General features: G+C 44.9%; 1 protein-coding gene across 1 annotated transcript in view; it reads right to left on the bottom strand.

Annotated features, from left to right (window-relative positions):
• EXT1 (exostosin glycosyltransferase 1) overlaps nt 1-21,183 on the bottom strand; it is a 179,031-nt gene that overhangs the window by 11,741 nt on the left and 146,107 nt on the right. The window contains exons 2-5 of the mRNA XM_084280290.1: nt 13,494-13,587; nt 10,770-10,877; nt 6,961-7,080; nt 1,277-1,409 (exon numbers count right to left, since the gene is read on the bottom strand). Coding sequence (XP_084136416.1) covers nt 1,277-1,409; nt 6,961-7,080; nt 10,770-10,877; nt 13,494-13,587 — 455 coding nt within the window. The remainder of the gene's footprint in view (nt 1-1,276; nt 1,410-6,960; nt 7,081-10,769; nt 10,878-13,493; nt 13,588-21,183) is intronic.

Below are 21,183 nucleotides of genomic sequence, written 5' to 3'. Positions count from 1 at the left end.
GAGATGGAAAAATAATCTGCACTTAATGCAAACCTTGCTGTGTTATTTTAGGCCATCTCCTTTCGTCTCGGATACTAGGATACCAGATGCTTCAGAGGAGATCACACTTCCCTTTAACTCCCACACCCTCTGAAATCCCTGACTCCAACACAATTACTGCCTTTTCTTGCTCACTATTTCCCCAGATGTCCTGCAATCCCTTTCTTTCATCCAGTTTGTCCCACAGATAATATTGACATCTAGTTTGTTCAACCAAATGTCTTTCTTGACACGGGCTCTGTTTTGCTGCCTGGCTCTGGATGCTTGATGTTTTCTATAGATTATTCTCCACAACTTCCAGAAGCTTGTTCAGTTTCCTCAGTTCCATTAGAGCCTCTGTCAGATTTTTTGCTCTTTCTGGGTCGATCCCCATCCACACGCATCTTCAGTTACCTCCTGAGCTGATAATTCTGCTTGTATCCTTGCCTTCCATTCTGATATTTTTGTCTCGCTATGATTTCCTTTTCTGCCTGAAATAACAGATCTTACTGGTGTCTACCCTTCATTACTGCTCTCAATCTCATCTAAATTCATCTGTGTGGGGTCACAGTCATTTTTCATCAAAATTCCCGCAGAAACCTCCTTCTCCCTTTTTAACATGGCAACTGTGAATTTTTAGCAGGTGAGCGGTACAGATCCACACAAGTGGGATGGCACAGGCTGAGCCAAAAGTAGCAGCAGCCTGGTACGCAGGATCCCTTCAGCCTGCAGGCACACTCCCCTGCAGAACTCAGCGTCTAAGCTCCCCTTCAGGAAAAAGCCATGAACCTAAGCCCTATTCATCCCTCCTAGTGGGATCCATATGAAGACACATAGCATGGAGAATAAATCCATACCAACTATGCACTCCAATAACAAGTGTCGTGGGTAAATTACCACTTTTCCAATTTGCCAAGCACAAACAAACAACAAATAGCAAAAAGCTATTCCTCTTATGTCCCCACGGGCCATGAATGGGTCAGCAACTCAGGCATTAATTACTGGCAACTGAAAAGTATGAAGGGACATAGATTTTTTTAAAAACAGTCTTTGTAAGCCAGCAGCACATGATGCATGTTGATGAGTCAGAGACATTCCGGTCGACAGCGGGCAGGGAAGATCGAGACAGGATAAACGAAAGGCATCATTAACTAGAAATTAATGGTAAGTCACTCAGGCACATGCTGCTCAAAGATCCAATTCCAAATTTCCTCTAGAAATTCCAAATACCACTAGATTATAACAAGAATTCACTCACCGAGATTAGCATAGTAGTAAGGAAAATCTCCCAGATATGAGGAATACTGTGGCAGTACAAATAACCCTCCAGGATGTTTGTTCCATATTAAGCTGTTACGTGATATGTGCTTAAATATTCTGTCCTGAATAATCTGGAAAACAAAGAGGGGTGATGATTTTTAAATAGACTGTAATAGTCACTGGTAGAAGCTTCAGGGACTCCAGCTGACTGGAATCATCACCCACTTTGCAAAAAAGCTGAGGCACGCAAATTACCAGCCATTCCTGCTTAATCTCTCTCAAAATGACACAGAACCTGCACACTTTGACACCACTTCAGCAGCTCAGGCTTTTTTGTGCAATAGGTTTCAGAGCACCTCATTAGTCTCTCTGGACATGGGGACCTTGCGATTCACCGCAGTTTGTATTTCAAGTCAAATATTTTTTGCCTATTAGAGCATCTTAGCAGTTGTAAACCCGATTAATTCATTGTCAGTTTTACTATCCAGAACTCACAGAGGATAATTATTTGAGGATGGCATTACAAAGCTAGGTATTATTTTGAGATAATGAGAGCATTCAAAACCACAAAGACTTTCAGCAAATCAGGCTGCCCTAATTATTCATTTCTGCTTAATTATAAAATGATATTAGCATTCAGATACATCACTGATTCCACGTCTCAGTTCTAGAACAGTTCCTTGCTGAATGAAACAGAAAAAGACCTTTAGGCAACTACCACCTGTCTCTGCAGAAGCCCTCAAACACAGATTCCTAGATCTTTAAAGTAAGAAGAGATTGCTAGGTCATCTACTTTATAGTCCAGAGCACCACAAACCACTAAAAGAGACACAAGGTCGTACAATTAATATGTATTTATAAAGCTAATAAGAGTTACTTCACATCAGATGCCTGTATGTGAGAGTTGTAGTGGGTTTTACACCAATGGGAGCTTTATCAAGCTTGCTGCAAAGGCATAACAAGATTGAGCGGTGGGAAGTTGTGACTGGACAAATTCAGCCTCCAAATATGATGCAACTTTCTAAGTGCAGTCAGCAGCTGGGCCACACATTCTTCTAGATTTGCCTTCCCTCCAGAGCGTCACAGGCTGGGAGATGGGACATCACAAAGGGCCAGGGAGTGCCGAAGAAGGATTTTTACCTGAAGTCAGCTAAGCAGGATTGCCTTGCCTTCTTCTGCAGCCCATCTTCTGCTATCTTCTATGGAGATTTCATGTAACCAGCAATTTATGCATTGCATGGGGCTCGAGCGTTAGGAACACACTGTTTCCCCTAACTGAATGCCTTTGGCCTACACATTGGCATGTCTGAGTGAACCATTTCAGTTCTGAAGTTGGACTGAATCTTACCCTCATTCATTCTGGCTTTAAAAGCTACAGAACTGACAAAGGTATATACACACAGCGTAGGAAAACCAAACACAAGCAAAAAGACCCCAACACAAGCCGAACAAAAGCAGCTGCTGGAGTGTAAACAAGCTAAAACCTCTGTATGTGGCTAAGTTCAAGGACATTTGGTCAATACAGGACATGAGTAAGTGTTGCCACAAGCAGCGGTTTTCCTGGAATTTTTGACTGCCATGACAAAAAACCCCATTAAAACACCAGTTACGCCGTGCTAGACAATCCACAGCTGGTGGTGATATATGTGCTGCTAAACTGGGGCAAATGTCTGCACGCCTGTCCAATTTTTGCCTACAGCCTATTACCACAGCCAGTCAGCAGTAATCCATTCCCATGCCTAAGTTAATGTAATGTTTGGGGGGGCTCGGAATAACAGACATGGGACTGTGTTTGCATCACTGACAAAAGCGCATCTGAGTATCTCTGTTGGGAAATTTAGGTTGTCAGATATCCTGCACGGTACTGGGAAGAGGGAAAAATAGATGATGACTGCTGTTTCTCCATCTGCAAGTAATGCCACTAAACAAAGACAGAACCTAGAAAGTACATATTTTCGAGTGTTTACCACAAAGCCTAAATAGTACAGCTCCTTCCTCCTGCTTTCTCAGAACTGGGGCATAATCAGATAAGGAGAAGTCTGCGAATTTACACGGTCAGGAGGTTTTCACAGACGGTGGAGTTTTCCATCGCGCTGGTAGCCAACAAGGCTGCAGGGGAAACACATGGCTCGCATTCAACGCTGCCTCAGCGCACCCAGCGCGAGCGCAGCGCGAGCACGGGGCAGGTCCCCGGTGCCAGGCAGCACGTGCAGCCTTCGGCGCACGTCAGGCTCACAACTCTCACCAGCGCGGTTCCGCACCAGGCTGGGGAGGAGCTGGCCTTGGTGATTCATCACAGTTAACTAATGGAAGATTAATTTATCACACTCCTGGTCTACAGAAGAAACCTAGCTGTCTGTCATGATGGAAGGGAAAAAAGACAACTTGGCAGAAAGAGAACAGAAAAGTGTAAAAAAAAAAGCTAACATGGAGGACCAATCAATTAAAATGCAGAGCGTATAGCGTTGCACATATTGCTGAGACAGACAGCAGCTCCACGGTCTCTCCAATGATGAAGCATGACAGGAAGTTTAATCAGAGGAGGGAGGGGTTAGGATCTCTGGTGAGATCTCCCTTTTCCTTTTGAAATTCATTAATAGGCCATTATTTTTGTCTCCCTCATCCTCATACTTCAAAAAGTTCACATATTGCCTTAATCATTGCTGCTTCCCAACACGCCCCAGCCAAGCATCAAATAGTTCTTGTCTGTACTTCGTGCTGTCCCTTTCCCTCCTCTTCCTGAGCAGAGGACTGAGTACGCCACACAGGGATTTAGGGATGTTCTGGGTTTATTTTTAAAGAAGACCAAGCTGAAAAAGCCCAGATACACTGGAGCATGTGCCTGGATGGTGCCTGCAGCAGAACACTGCTGCCAGCGCTGACACTCGCCAGCCAGGGGTAGACCCTCATGAACATCTTTTCCTAATCCACATGGTGTCCATGGCACCGGGCTGTTCCTCTGTTCCTTCAATAACGGGGTTGGCTTGGCCAAACAATCCAAACCTCTCATTCTGGGCTATGAGATGTTTGACTCAGGCCACCAAATGCTGTGAAATGAACACAGACCTTACAACAGAATCAAGTTATCTCAAGCTGGAAGGGACCCATAAGGAACCAAGTCCAACTCCTTGCTCTTTACAGTGCTACTTAAAACTGAATCATGTGGCTAAAAGCATCGTCTAGATGCTCCCTGAATATTGGTCTTGATCCTTGCACCCTACCAAAGTTTTGCTACCAACTTCAGTGGCCCTCAGCGGTATTTGAACTAAGTTGGGTTGAACATTATTAACCAGTTTTGGTTCCATTCCAAGTAAGTAGCACTGCTTTGTATTTTTCAGGACAGTGATATGTAACAGAACTTTAAAAAATGCTGAAGTATATTGGCAAAATGTGATTTAATGTTTTCAGAGGTGTCCAGGATAAAGGGGAGAGGATAGCTGTGATGTTCTTGCAGACACCTGCCTCAGTGAAGACTATTTCTGTACTGATATCCTCATATGTGGACAGGTACCAACGCTGCAGTCAGCAGGCAAATGGTTATTCTGGTGATACTTAGCATCATCAGAGCCCTCTGACAGAACAGAATTACAACAGAAGATGGATACCATTCACCAGAAAAATATAATCCTGCTAGGAATTTACTTCCAGGCATCAGATTTTAAGAAGAAGATATACTGCTCACAGATTTCTGATGCCAAAAATCACCCTCATTTGTTTTATTCCTCTCCTAAAGAAAGTTAACTCAGGACTTTACTTAGGCAAGTTGAAATATGAAATGCATATCTGTTCATAGGAAGAGGATCCCTCTTAGCTGTTTCAACAAATTCTGAGACCTGAATTAAAAAAAAATAAACAAAAAAAACCCCTCAAACCAAAACCATCCTCTCAAACAAATGAAAAACCCCAGACCATAACTTCAACACCAGGCACACATTACTCGGTTTCATTAAATTAAACCTTCCAGGAAGATTTTTGGTTTTGCTTTAGATTTCTCCCTGCGAGCGGAAACTCCAGCTTGCTGGGTGCCCAACTGCTTCAGCTTTATTACGGGCTTTGCTGTCCCCTGGGCACCTGCAGCCACACGGGCTGACATCGTCCCAGGGCAGCGCCCGACACAGCCGTGAGTGCTGGAGGTTGCTGTGATGGACACCAAGGCCATGGGGGATGCAGAATCTCAGAATCACAAGGTTGGAAAAGACCTTTAAGATCATCAAGTCCAATCGTTCCCGTCCTATGCTAAACCATATCCCTAAGTAACTCATCTACCCTTTTTTAAAACACATCCAGGGATGGTGACTCAACCCCCTCCCTGGGCAGCCTGTTCCAGGCCCTGACAACTCTTTCAGTGAAAATTTTTTTCCTAACTTCTAATCTGAACCTGCAGTTTAGGTCTGCTCCACACCAGCCCAGCCATATGCCTCTCTTCTTTCAACAATCCGTAAGGATAACAAGTTGCAGGGAAGGGGCAGGGGACACATGAGGCACCCTGATTGTCCTTAAGGGTGTTTCTGTAAGGGTAAATTAGACTGGGAACATGGGCGTGTGGTCTTCCAGCTTTGTTAGTCCGATCCAGGCATGGGCTGTGATAGTTATCACTAAATCATCAGGGCTTCTGGGCAGTTTGGGGATGCAGAGCCGCTCCCCACGGGCAGTGCAGATGAAGACAGGCTCTTCTTGAGGACGGAGATCGCTGTGAGGATAGTTACGCCAGGGGCTCCGAAAATGTTCCCTGGCCGGTTTTCTTCAGTGGCACAGAAAAACCTAAGGGACTGTCTGGCAGCTGCTGGAGGTAGAGCAGCCACGGGCAACCCGTGCTGCAGGCAGCAGCACTCATTTGCAGTTTTCAGGGGAAAGCAGGCACAGCGGGAAATGTGGAGCTTTACAACCGCGCACAAAGACGGATGCAATTGCAGAAGCATTAGCATAAGACGAATGCATTTGCACCTACAAAGTGAGCCACTTTCCGTGGTAAAAGTGTGTCAAAAATTTATGTGCAAAATTGTGAAACAATTAGAAGAGAAACCTGCTTTTGAAAGCGCAGCCTGGGCCCTACTTCTGAAGAGCCTTTCATCTCTCCTCTGGCTCTGAATTCAGAAAGGATTCTCTCTACATTTGAGATCATCTTTCTCTCTGTTTAATAGCAGTCTAATTATGATTATTTATTAATATTTAATAAGGATGATCAGGCCTTTCCCTTATCCCGTGTGTGAAGATAAGACAGTAATTTATAAGCCCACCCCCCCCACCGCCTTTTCCTTCAGCCAGAGCAACAGCCCCATCACAAGGCATCAAAATGTTATGGGATGGTCTAGGAGGAGCTCTACAGTAATATTTTTTTCCAAAATGAATTCCAGAAAGGTTTCTTAAAGAAACACATTCACTACCAATGACAAGGCTAGTGATTCATATGGCACGAAGCCTCGCGGAGGCAAGCTCGTAGATGACACCTTTTCCACGTGTTAGGGAGCTCCCATTTTTCACCGTGTCAGTTTTCTAATGTGGATTCCGATAATGACCAAAGTATTTCCTTAGGGGAGAAAACTTATCAAGATGCCAATTTTTTTTCCCAGTGACCAATTGCATGTCATGAAAACCAAGGTCTGACGCTGGCTGAGGACAGGAGCAGCTGGACAGGTGTGGAAACCTCGCCGCTTGGCAAGGTCCCAGACAATTTTTACTCACCTCTAGTGTAGTCAATACAATCTTCTCAACTGAAGAAAAATAAGCCTCCCACAAGAACTGTGTCTGCTGTCTAAGTGCTAGGATTTTATCCTGATGGATAGACCTGATTGTAGAAGGAATCTGTAATACAAGATGTAATATAGTCAGGAGCTTCAGAAAACAACACAATCTCATCAAATTAATATGCTGCTGACAAGCCCTCTCCTCTATTAGCAAGCTGCACAGCTTCAGCGCTCCTGTCCGACAGATGCGTGTGTCAACAGTTAAAGCCTTGATGTAAAACGAATGAGACACAACCCTTTATAACCTTTGGTACTGAATATATAATATTTATTTATTTATTTTTAAAATCTGTTTTCTTTTAGTTTTTGGTTGTTTTATGGTAACGAAAGCTCCTTCTCCCCAGTGCCATGGCGTGGCACAGTAAGGAGCTCCGCCACACGTCCCTCATGCACAAAGCTTTTCACAGACTAGTATTTTAACAAACCAGTACCTGCGGGTCTTGAGAATCCAACAATAATCCCCACTCTCAAAGTATATTAAAGGATCTGGAATTGCATTTACCGCAGCGTGGCAACACTAAATGCCCTAAGGAAAACACAGCAACATCTTAAGTAAGACTCCACTTTCTGGGAGCCTGTGGATCAAATTGCATTTTACTAATTACTGTGGGTGGAAAGAATAACGTCTCCCACAACACCTGTTACTCACGAGGGAAAACACTGCTTCTTTTTCCACCCATCTCCATTAAATCAAAATGTTAACCCTCGAACAAGTTGCCTTACAAATAACCCCCAAATTTTCCTGCCTGCAATGCCTTGCCATTAAAAATGTAACTGCTCACTGGATGAGAAGGGGGTAGCTTCACTTCTACACCCCCCACCCCCCAACCACCACGTCCCTATTCCACACTGGAGGGAAACTGCTGCAAGTACCTGTTCATTGCTCAACCAGGACCTCAACCAGGGCCCCCACTTTGACAATGCAAACTGACATTATCAAGGGAATTTAACTGCAATTTCCTGCAATTACCAGGGCTACTCACAGCAACAGAAAGGTACCTAGGATACCCTGGTGATTTGCATTCATTATTTCTAGGGATGAAGAGTTGTACTCCCATGTCTACTTATTTTTTTTTCATTTCACACTAGGCCACCTCATTCTTAGAAACTCATTTCTCATAAATCTTTTACCTGAGTCATTAGTGGTAAAAGATATACTGTGGTTATATGCCGTGGCTGCCTGGTCCTTTCTGTACATCCCGGCTCTTTCTGAAGTTTACCTGCACACCCCCCCACCCCAATCCTGACCTTCCATGACCAGACACACTTTGCTTATTCCTAAAATATTTCAAGCATCCTCAGTGATCATTCTTTGCTTTCACATGCTCCCAAATCAAATGATTTCACATGAAACATTTTCCTGAAGAAAATTTGAGATTTAAAGAATTTATCTCTTAAAAAAAATCCACAAGAGCCAGTAAATTCTTTATTGCATTGTCTGCATCCTGGTTTGGAGACTGTGTCCGGAAAGACCTTCATCTCAGATACACTGCTATCTGTAATACAGAGTTTGAGCTTAGCATGGTGGAACAGAGGAAAGCGGTCAGACTGTTGAAGCTGGTACTTTGTGTTCCTTCACTATAGGCCCTTTCAGTGAAATACAGGTCTTTTGGTAAAATATTCCCTGCAAAACCAGTATGAAAGATAGAAGCTAACAACACATATGAGTACGTGTTTTATGAACCTGTCACGTCACTATACCAGAATGGTGAACAACTGCATCAAATTTCATCTTCGAGGGTGAATGTTCCTTCTTTTCCTTATTTTTCCAATTACTTCCAGTAAGTGGAGGCACAATGAACACTACTTTACTGGCTGTAGGCAGATGTCTATTAATCTCTCCTAGGATCATTATCAACACCAAACACCCGATCAAAGTCACTTCACAGTGGCGATACAGCATTTCTTCCATAAACTCATTCATTTCGCTGCATTATGTGTAACCTCGCGTGCGTGAGCATATGTGTGCGAGCAAGAAACAAAATCAATACTCATTCCCACCTGCGCCTTTTGAAAGAAAAGGCTGCTCTGACTGTGAAGGTTACTGCAAGAAGTTATGATTTTAGAGGCCACACCACACTTAGGAGCACCAGCAAACACAGCGTCAAGGTTGAAAAAAAGGCTGGGTGCCTGCTCCGTTCCACCAGCTGGCAAGAAAAATCAGAGCTCCCATTTCAACTGCATTTGCCTATTAGTTATTAATCTACTTGTCCAGAAAAACAAATGGGGAAAATGATGTATTAATACTAATCTGGAAGGATTACACTGGAATTATTAGAACGGGATGACGTCTTAATAAAAGGTCATCTCAGTAATAAGTAGGGGGAAGGGAAAACCCACCCCGTGCAAATAAATGCAGAAGGGCTGGATTAAGAGCTCCCAGCGCTGTGATGAGGAGAATATGCAAATAAAAACATCCGAGCTGCTCTCAAACAGGAAATGAAAAACTGTAACATAACAAAAACATTTCCCTGAGCAGACATTCAGGCCCTTTGCCAGCTCTTTAAAAACACTGTTAATAACGGTGCAGTAGCTGTTCAGTATGGAAGCAGCTGTGAAGAGAACGAATGACATGTTACCGGAAAGCATGAAGATCAGCAAATTATTGTTATTTAAAGAGAGAAATAATTTTGCTTGGAAAAACGTGCTGTCCACAGAAGCAAAAATTAAATGGCCTTTTTATGTTTGCAGCCTGTGTCACGTTAAGGAGAACAGGCAGAGCTCTGCAAGGCTCAACAGGCCAGCTCTTCACAAAGATTTCCTTCTTCACACAAATAAATAGACATCTAACAAGATTTTCAAAGGCGCTTCATTTTTGGGGTGTCAAGACACCTGTATCTTTGAAGGCCTCTCTCTCTGGATGACAATGGCTTGCTACTTTGGAAATTAGTTAAATCCAACCACAAAAAAACCCAAAACCTCTTAGTCACTACCGAGTGGCGACTCCAGACCTCATGGATCTCAGCTGCATGCTGGGCACTGGCGTTTTATCAAATGTGACTTTGGGGAAATCAATTGTTCAAGAACTTTCCCTAACATCAACTTCTCCACATACTTTACGGAACATATTTAGACTACAAAACCCACTAGGAAAACAAAAAAACCCTAATCTAGTGAATTTAAAACTAAAGTAGATGATGATGGTAACAGGGAATTTCTAGCTTCTGTTCCACTTTTGTTTCATGAGCTCAAGGAGATTAACAGTGTCATGAACACTGCTTCAGGAAGCAGCATTATATGGTCCAAACATCAGAAAAGGGACATGGTCTGCTTCCCACAAACCTGCTAGATGCCAATTCCTGCCTGAGAAAATACGAGCTTTGCTGACCAGTCCCTTCAGTACCTGCCAGCCAAACACAGAGCGCTGCTGGATAAACCCCTGTGGATAAACGATTCCTGAAGGATATGTGCAGAATCTGCCTTTCTCTCTCATCACAGCACCCAGTCCAGGACAGCCCTGCCTCAGAGAGGCATCTAGGTGCTCTGCACCAGGAAAGACTTCATCCTCATAGGAAAAATAGAAGAGTCCCCTGCATTTAAGAACATGGCCTGGTGGCTGCAATGACCTTCAGGTCAAAGAAATGAATGATGTCATATTAAATGAGTTCATAGCCGGCGTGACACAGACAATCCCTTCATGACAAAATTCTTTTACAGCCTTGACCTTTTGGATTCATCTTCGCCGTCCATTTAGATGGCGGCAGCAATAATCAACTGAGGCGCTGAAGGCCGTGGTCTTTTCCTTACCTGTAATAACAATCTCTCATCGCCTATGACGGCAGCTTGGTTCCAATCAATCACTTCCGAGAACGGCAACTCCCATCCGTTGCTGAGCATAACCGGGACGCAGGCAGCCTGCACGCACACAGAGGCAGGGGAATGGTTAGTGGGGACCCTGCCAACGACACGGCCGCTGCCTTCTGCACGAGCCCTGAGCCAGCTCTCAGGAAGGTGGCTGGGAGGGGCAGCGTGGCAAAGAACACCAGAAGCTGGAGACCACAGGAGGGCAGCCCCAATTTTTATGGGTTTTCCATTCTGCACTCCTTCGTATCAACGGAAAGGTGGGGTGAGCATGGGAAGTGGCATGTAAAATCTGGTGTTTATGCTGCCAGGCAAGGGCAGAACTGTTAAAATGCTGTAGATGTAGTGCTGGAGAATTTAATACAAAATGATGGCCTCCCTCGCTGCTTTCTGAACCATTCAGCGGGGAGCTAACTCCCTCAATTTTTATAATACGTTGCAAGACAACCCTCCTGAAAATATATATCATATTTAATTCTAGAGCACTTTTTCCACAAAGGAGGAGTGAATTCCCTATCCTGTTTGATATCAACTCTCCCAAAAGAGATGAGTGCAAAAACACAGTTCATCTGTCATCACCTGTCTACAAAAATAAGAATTGCTTTCTATCTTGAAACAAACAAAAAGCATACACATTTAGTGTCTATTTCATACCAGTATGATCTGTCTCAATTATTTAATCTTTTGCGAGCTGTGCGAGTTCCTCTGCACAGGCAGTAACTCTGCAAACACTCAGGAAATAGGGAAGCATTTCTGTAAACCGAGGACTGCCACTATGTTCTGGTCAGAGGGATTACAATATAAGACCCGAGCCTAAAACCTCCTGATGTGATGAAAGAACCTGTTTCCAGACGATGTACTTCAAGCCCATGCTCTGGTTCAGTATCTTTTGGATCAAGCCAAGCTTGAGTTCTCTGAGTTTGGTTGAGATTAGGGTTCAGACCTCCCCACAGCTCCCAAAAGATGGTATAAAGGGGCACCTTTCAGACTGCTGTGCCTTCCTTGGCAACATGTACTACAGACATGGATCTCAGACTGGTCGTGTCTTTGCATTACAGCAATACTTATAATGTGTAAAGAACTGTGATCTTCTGTAAGGAAATGACATTAGTGCATGAAAAAAGCCAACCAGAAAACACTTAGCGATGTGTTTTCATGTTTAAAACATTCCACTAATGTGGATTATGTCTTTCAACATGCCCTGGAGCCAGACAGAAATTGGAAATTCATCATAATCAGTGAATACTGCTGCTAGCCTGCTAGGAAAATCCTCAGTGCCTGCAATTTATCCTCATTGACCTGGAGCCTCCAAGTTCTGTACAGTGAGGTACGCTCCCTGCTTATTTCTCCTGAGATGATGTATCTAACAGAAGCTGCATGACTTGTGGCCCAGATGAGAGAAGAGCTGAGCAGTGCTCTCCAGGAGGATCTGAAGTGACTCGTCATCGCAAATAAGCCAGTCCCACTACTTCCTAGAAGCTGCAGAGGGAACAGAGCTTTGCAGGCTATTAATCTTCTCCTGAGAAGGAGCAAAGAGGTAAATGACAGTCCAAACCCATCAAAGGCTGGCAGATATGACACAGGATCTATTGGAGACCTTCTGGAGAAGCAGCAGAAAGCCAGAAGGGTACCCCTGGGTTTCTAAAATGATATGATATGCCTACACTTGGGTACCTGAATCCTGCTCTGCACTGTGGTAAACAATACTCTTTAATAACGGCTGGGACATTTTGTGGTTGAAAGTGATACTATTTTTTAACAGCTTTACTGCCAGTGCTGTGCAACTTCCCAAACGGTAAAAGGACACTTGGAGGCAGGACCTTGCAGGGTGTCCTCATCTGCCATCTCACTGACACCAAGAAGGGCCTCAGCCTGCCCTTCCATCCACTCAGGCCTCCCTTCCCTATTCCCCCAAAATCCAGATGTCAGTCCCAGACGGAAGCTGCAGCATCTCCCGAGGTTCTCTGAACAGCTGACTGGAGATCCAGGACCCCAGGCCTGAGTATGCCAGCATCAGGCTCAATCACTGTGCAGCCCAGCCCTGATGTCAGAGTGACACAGGAGCCCCTTTGCATTGCCCTCTGCTGCTGGCCAACAGCAACAAAGGGAGACCATCAACCAAAACGATTTTAAAAGGCGAAGGGGATTTGGGTGCTGCCCCAGACACACTGTGAATGAGCTCCCTGAGATCAGCCTATATCCACTTTCAGGTGAAGTTTCCACCTGGGGCTTTACAACCTCTGGGCCATCTTCTGCCGCTCAGCAAGCATCATCTCAAGGCTGGCAGTGCATAAGCAGGTCTGGTTTGGCTAAGCAAAAACAAAAAGCCACTCTACTTGCCCCAGGGGCTTACTGGCAGAGGCCAGTGTCTCCCAGGGGAAGTCTCACAGCTTGACAAAATACTGCTCAAAACCTGTCCAACCTCTCAGCCCCACCACATGCAGGGAAGCCCTTTTCCTGGAGGTAAGGCAGTTCAACCTTCAGATGAGCTGAGTGCTCAGCCCCTCCTGGGAAGGAGCTGCCAATTGCTCCAGAAGCATGAATAGAGGCTTTCGCAAAGTGGATTACTGTACACTAGGGAAATGAAACACGTTTCACTCCTCCCCACCCCCTTGCTATCGCACGCTGAATTGCAGCCAGCGTAGCCGATGCTTTAACGGCAGCTCTTACCTGCAAGGCTTCCAGAAACCTGAAGGAGCCAAGCCTGCGGCCACGGGGAACCAGACAGAAAGTGGCATTGTGCAGCATTTCACGGTAATCATACCTAACAGGAACAGGGGAGAAGAGAGAAAATTCAATTAGCGGTGTGTCCGAGAGTAACTGGGCGTGAAAACGCAAACAGCTGTTGAGACACATCTGGATAACATCATCCCTGACCAGGACTGCTCACCACCAGGTTAACCAGCGCCCTCCGTCCACGCGTGCGCCAGCCATCGCCCCGCCACTTCCGTGCATCCCAAGGAGCCACTGCCACGGGAGAGCGGTAATGGAACTGAGACTGGAGGAGATCATTTTGCCTCTGCCATAACCAGCCATTTCTCCATCAACAGGCAGGCACGAGGTCTAACAACAATCTGGCATTGAGTATTTTGATATTCAAAGCAGTGTTGCGGCACTTCCACGACCCAGTTTCTGTTCAGATTGAGTCAAAGTGATGCTCAACCGTGTTCATTTCTGTGCAAGAGATTTATACAAAGCAGCAAATATTCCAACTATGCCAAGTAAATCTTCCCCTAACAAGCAGGCCCCGCAAAAGGGACGGCGGGTTACAATGACTCACTTGGTGGTTATTGTCAAGCGTGGGGCGAGGGATAAACTCCCACATTTTGGCAATTAACCACACATCTGCCACAAGCCTGGCTCTTCCGAATTAGAACTTTGAAGCCCTTACAGACACTCCTGGGTCCCTTTTTCTGATTCCATCAATCACCTCAAAACCATTTACCAAAACCACACATCAAATCCTAACAGTTTCCAGCCCGTTATTAGTTAATTGTACGTCTGGCAAACCCATGGAAATGTGAATGGCATCGACCTCTGAGACAAAAGGATCCAGATTAAACACTCTCCGCTCTCCAGAGTGTCCCGTCCTCTGCAGACAGATGTTATTTTGACAGTAACTTGTGGCATGGAAATTTTCTAACACTAATAATCTGATTTCACTGCAGCCTGCAGGCAGAGCATGTATTTTAGTGTGTGTGTACATGTGTATGTACATACACATGTGTATGATTACATTTTACATATAAAAAGTCCGGATCTATGTCTGTACCCTCACACAGGCCAGACAGATGGGAGTAAGCCAATTTTCAATTATAAGCTCCCTCTTTAGGAAGAGACATCTTGCAAAGGCCCATTTGCTTAAACAAGCGTGTACAGCTAATTTGCACAAGAAAAGGTCACTGTGAATGGATTAAGATTATCTCCACTGACAGTAAAATAAAAACCCTCGCTGCATTAATTAAAACTACAAAACAGACTTCAAAGTACTTTTTTTTTCCCTTTTTCTAAATCGTAACTCAACTTTAGTTAAAATACATATACACATATTGCATCCGAGTGGCAGCAGTTCCCTTTTCTCCGTGTGGGATACTGATTGGCAGCCCCATCCCAGCCCACCAGCCAGCAGCAACACAGCACATGGGGGAAAATATTAGGAAACTGGAATGCTAAAAAAAATAAAAAAGTTGCCATTTTTAAGCATTCCTTTTTTTACACACTGAAAGGTCTGAGGTTCACCGCTTTCACTGTATATCGTATGACAGAAAATTTTAATAAATTCCAAAAATAGAATACCCCGTAGCGCTACAACACGCCAGTCACAAGTCCCCCATCATTAGCTAGCTGAAAATGTAAAATCTTGTTAATACCCCAGAATGTGACAATATCCACAAAACATCGATGGCAGAACCAGAACACAAAGACAAGCAGAGCACGAAGGCAGTGTGAGTCCTCCATGCGCCATCAAGGTCTTACATTGGGCACCTTTTCTTTCATATCCAATTCTCTGATACCAGGATGGATTTACAAAGGGGAAAAAAAAAATAAGATTTTTGTTGGCCATTTCCAACCTGGAAACCAGTTTGCATCTTGCTCTCATTTGTGCATTTTAAAGCCTAACTTGTGATTTATTACCAAGCTCTGGGAATGCACGGTTCATGGTCATCAAGCAATTTATCTCCATCATACGTACACAGAGAGCCTCATCCTAACCTTGGTGTATGGGCACAAAATTTCCACTCAGTTCATGGAGAGCCCACAAATACAGCTGGAGTAAAGTCATATCCACTGAGAGCTGCTGCAGCGAATGAACTGCACCAGAGGTCCTTCTCATGAACTCATCTCTCAATTGCTACCCAAAAGTTTTTAAGTGACTTGACAAGATCTCTGAGTGCAGTGCTAGAGAACTGGTTTCCAGTTTAATCCCCCTCAGTGGCCACTCCAGGATCAAGCATCTATCTGAAATCCTTAAAACACAAGGCACTAATTTTACTCCTACCAGTTTGTGGGTAGCACGCAAAGCAACAGGGGCACCCTGCCTCAGCTGAAAGACAGCAGATAGCCCAGTATGTTTAAACACAAGTTCAGAAACGTCTTTCACACAACACATGTAGCCAGCCACAAATATATAAACATCTCCGTCAAGCTGCAAGCATAGCTTTGTAATTTGAAGCATCGCTTGCAGAGTAAATCATTTACACGTACCAAACAGTACTTCAGAGCTCAGTTTGCAGCAGAGACCATTTCATGTTTTTCTCAGACTGGCAGGCAGCACTCGGACAAGACCCTGTCCACAAAAAAGTCACTGGGTAAATGAATATCCAGCCCATGGGCCATGGGGAGGACAGAAGGCATCAGGGCAACCCTCAGTTTCAGTCTCCTTCCTGTTCGTCCCTGCAGATACCACACTCATAGCAGGAGCATTGAGGTTTTCTGGTGCTTTGTCAGGGAGGGAAAATGGCTTATGCATGATTGGCATTTTCTTTTCTACGTACAGAGAATACACACCTCACCTGAAAGCATCTCTGCGCTTCCTGACTTGAACTGCTTTCAGTCAAGTCAGAGAGATAATCTCTATGAATAAAGGCAGGTATCTGAATTAAATCTTTGCTGGAGTTGAAATTTCTCCTTCAATTGTCCAGGACAGAAATCGGAGCTGGGACAGACATCCAGGAACAGCCTCTCAGCTACAGCAGGACAACGGTGCACTACATACTGAGCTGGCATCTATCGCAAACACCAGCATCACATCAGTGATGGGCTTCACTTCCCCACCATCTTCACCAACTAATCTCAACAAGACCTCAGGGAGATAATGAAATATTATAACCCAGCTTGCAGAGGGACCTTAAGTTACAGAGAAAATAGTCAAGTGTTTAGAAGATACTCTTCCACAGCCTTCTCCTCCTCTAGCATTGGGGGCTGTATGTGCTTTCAGAACTACTTAGTTCCATTAGCCAGTAATGTCTGAGGATGGCAGGGAGATTTGTTATGGTCTTTCAGCTTGCATGGCTGTGGCTTCTGCAGGCACAGAGCTACCACCTTGTGGGATGGCTCTGGAACACCTGCCTGTCCACACGCTCTGGTTCTACCCAGCTGCAGAGGGTTTTTGGGCTCCACTTGAAGCAGGGGACCATGACACAGGGGATGTGAGCTAAGACCGTCACCGCAGGGCACCATGCAGGCGGCTGGCCGGGCACTTCACCCTTCACCGTGGTGCTGTGAGGTCTCATGTCTTCTGGTGTTTTCCTTTCCTTTACTGTTGGCAGTTCATCTTCCCAAGCACCTACTGTCAGAAAGCCTTGAGAGGAGCCCTCTGCTTTGCTCGGAGGGTATCTGTGTCCAGAAAGCTCCTGGTTTCTGCGTCAGAAGACTGCCAGGAAGCGGGGCACATACTTATTGCTCATATTCCTGTGTTCCTTCGTTCTGCATGCTCGCATGGAGGTAACGTCTTGCTGCCAATTTTAGGGTTGGCTTGGCCTGGGCCTCAGCTGCATCATTCAAGCATGTTAAAATCCAGAATGCATATGCCTTTAAAATGACAGTTGTGGCTTTAAAACTAAAATAGCTACAGATTTAACCCAAAGCTCGCATCCCTCTGTAAGGATCAGCAGTGTGTTTTATTAACTTTCATGCTTCCTTCCGTAGTGATTAAGTGTACCTTGTTCCCAGCTAATACCTTTTTAGGCAGCATAAACAAATAGCTCTATTTGTAATCAATTCTAATTTATTCAGACTTTAATTGAAATACCCCTCCCTGCTACCACCCATAGCTGAGAAAACATGTTCAGCCCCATCTATCACACAGGTGTAAGCACTGCAACGCCGTGTGGGCAACGATCCGGAGGAGAAGCGCTGCTCAGCCAAATGCTCTTACCATTTTGACTTCCTGATCCAGCACGTTGCTCCTCTCTTTCCCCATCCCCCACTTATTTTTTCTTCTTCCTTCTGATGTGCCGACCTTGTCAGTCAGCACATGGATTAGAGGGCTGCTTGGGATTCCTGGTTCACCATTATCCCAAGGAGCGCGGGCAGGCTGCAGAGGCTCTGCAGTAACTAATCAGCCATGCCATACATTCCTTCTTACAGCTTAAGCATTTCCTCATGTCACTACACTTAAGAGATTATAAACTACCCTGGGAAACATTTTCACTAACAATTTTAAGACGAACTAATTTTTTTCCAAAGCCACTTCGTCATCACCATTGACTGAAGAGACGCCTAAGAAGATGTTGTCTGTTTAGACCAATAGATATGGTCAGCTACCCAGATGTAATGATTTACATGCTTTATCCAGCTACATCTGACCTGTCACATAGGAATCACAAAGCAGTGCACTTGTTCTCTTAGCTGATTACTGATCACATATTTTCTTACTGAGCACTGATAGGGGATACCAGCACCACTCCCATTTCACAGATGGAAAAGCTGAGACACTGATGACTGGCGACTTCTCCAGCAGCTTGAAAGATCTTGGGAATGCCAACCTCAGCATCCTCACCTACCTCCCTCCTCTCCAGTGATACAGCACTCACTGAAGACCAGACATATGTTATGGCTATCAAAATTCGGATGGAAATACAGGAGAAGAACCCAAACCAAACACAATGGGTTTAACCCAGCAGTACATATTTTAACAATACCACACATAATCCATCTTTTGGAAGATGCTGGAGCTCATCTTTGGCAGGGAGTAGCAGCACATACTGCCACAGATGTCAGATGAGACCAGAGATGTCTTTTTTCTTCCTTTCCGAGCCAAAAACTGCTATGGCACTTAACCAACTATGTCCAGGGCTCCCTTCCTGAATCTGCAAGCCCACGAACGCATGCTGCATCTTCCAAAAGTCCCTAAGTGCTACAACAAAGGCAGATATTAAACACCTACAACACAAGGCTAAATGGTGGCACGTTTCCAGTTTTCCAGTATATTCAGCTTCAGCTATTAGTAAATCAGCCAGTTTTCCATGTGTGAAGGCTTAATGTGGATGGCTCTGAACTATTGGCCAGGGAGGCTGAAAAGAAACCCACTCTGTCACACGGAGCGTCTTGTTGCTTGGTTTTCATTAAGGTATGTTGGCTTTTAAATAAACTGTCAAGTAAAACTTGGCATTGAGAACACCAAGTGAGTAACTGTCTTTGTAGAAAGGCTGACAGCTCAGCTGTGCATCAGGCAGATAGCTGCCCAAGACTGAGCTCGAAAGGCTAACGCATCCTACTTGGAAGGGTGCCGTCGCCACGAACTGCTTGCTCTGGGATTTACGGCTGCGTGATGCTTTGGGGTAATCCTAATGCCAGTTAACAGGCTACTGGCTGGCAGCTCGTTTCCGTCTCTGCAAGCGCTGGTTCTGGAATTGCAAAGTTTGGAGGTGCAAAAACATAATTGGAAAACTTTTTTTTTTTTTTCCCCCTGCTTAAAGGGCTAATTGATTTCACAGGTGTTTAATTATCATTTGCTGTGAGATAATACCTTGTAGTGCCATAAAAAATGGATTTAATTTTCGAGTGCTTGCAAAACCATTGCCAAAGCCAAGTTAGAGCTAAAGCTAGATAATTATTCTATAAATCAAACACACTGCCTCCTTTCTTTGAAATTTTTAATACTTGGCTATAATGATATCTGACGACCTTGAAACTAACATAAAAAGGATTTTCTTGCCAAGTGCTGAAAGGCAGCCATTGGAGTATTTCTTTCAGCCCGGTTCATTACCGCAGCTGCCGCCGCCATGCTGCCCGGGCTGCAGGACTCCAAGGGATGCTGCGGTGGAAGTGCAGCAGCCGGGATCTCGGCACGCAGGTAACGGCCGAGGACGAGTATCGACATGAGCAGACAGTCTGAGAATGCTGGTAAATTAATGAAAATCCCCCACGATTCTCCTGGGCCTGGCAATGGAAATGGAAACTCTGCGACACACAGCAACTAATGTCAGGGTGCAACTGTTTTCTCCTTTCCATGCCAGCACCTTTTAGCTCAGAAAGCTGGATTATTGGAGAAAAACAGAGAAGTAGAGTTTTCACTTTAACATACTGCTAAAGGAACTTTGTTACAGTTAAGGACAGTAACCATTGAAATCAAATCTTCTTTAAAATCTTCAGTGGCACCACGGTTGGGTTCAGTTCACTTCTGTATTATGTGCAGAAACATCTGGACACACAAGCCATTAAAGTCAATGTACATTCTAACAAATAAAAATGCTCTAACGATTTGTGTCTAAATATTTACACAGAATGCCCTGTAAATCTAGAGGGTGCACGCAAAGCACGCGCCACGTTTGGACTGCCAAATACTATCCAACTGGCTCCCTGTGCGGCGCTTACACCACCTAGAATGAGTAGGCTTATTCACTAGCAAATGCAGTACCCAATAGTGTTTGATGTTTAAAGAGAACTGCTTATTTAACAAGTGTGCCAGAGAGGGCTTGCGCGTAGCGTGTCAGAGGCAAGCCTTGCCCAGGTGCCTCTCCAGGCAGCGTTACGCCCCAGTTACCAGCAACCTGCTAACAGCATCGTGTAGCGCTTCTTCTAAAGCCCAATGCTGGCTCCTAGGCTTTGAAGTCCTCTAAGAGCGCCTGTTTCACAGCAGCACCTCGCTGTGCTGGCAGCGGGAAAGCTCACGACACGCCTGAGTAAGAAAGTCCACGAGGAAGCAAATGTACCACTCGCTTCTATCTTCCAAGGAATGTAAATGCAACACCACCTATTGTGAATTGAAACCCCTCTAGGGTGGTAGGAAAGCACTGAAGACGCCGATGCTGCATGTGTGGATGCGCACACAGGAACACAAGCAGGCACAGGGCAAGATTTTACATGGATCCACATCCCCCAGCACCCCCTTTGAAGTGACGTGAATATCTGTGAGACCCCTTTGCCTGCAATGTGCTGCCTGACACTCACTGACCAGCAAGCTGCTGGACCCTTACACAGTAAAGACAAGACCAACCTGCTAAGATGATCCAGTGGTTCAGGCAAGCTCTTTCTAACAGGATTCTACTAACAATAAATTAGACCAACACATTGCTTCATTATGGTACCTCTACCTTGCCATTTTCTGGAGATCACAAACCCCTTTTTGAATATTTTAACATAAAGAACTTCAGCCTGCTGGCAGGAGAACAAAGCAGCATCTTCATTTCCCTGATGGGGAACCTGCCACACAGTCTGAGCTTGGGCTTCAAGCTGGAGTTCCTCCGTACTCTACACAGAAAAATGCAGGAGTAAGTTCAAAGTCCTATCTAACTCCTGTCAGCATGCTTTGGCGTTTCAGCAGAGAATTAATATCCTGGGCTGCATTAAAACCAGTGTGACCAACACGTCAAGGGAGGTGATTCTGCCTGCATCATGTCCAGTTCTGGAGCCCCCA

Source organism: Gallinula chloropus (assembly GCF_964237585.1).
Source record: "Gallinula chloropus genome assembly, chromosome: 2".
NCBI lineage: Eukaryota > Metazoa > Chordata > Aves > Gruiformes > Rallidae > Gallinula > Gallinula chloropus.
Note: the sequence above shows the minus strand (reverse complement) of the source record. Positions and strands in the feature narration are given on the sequence as shown.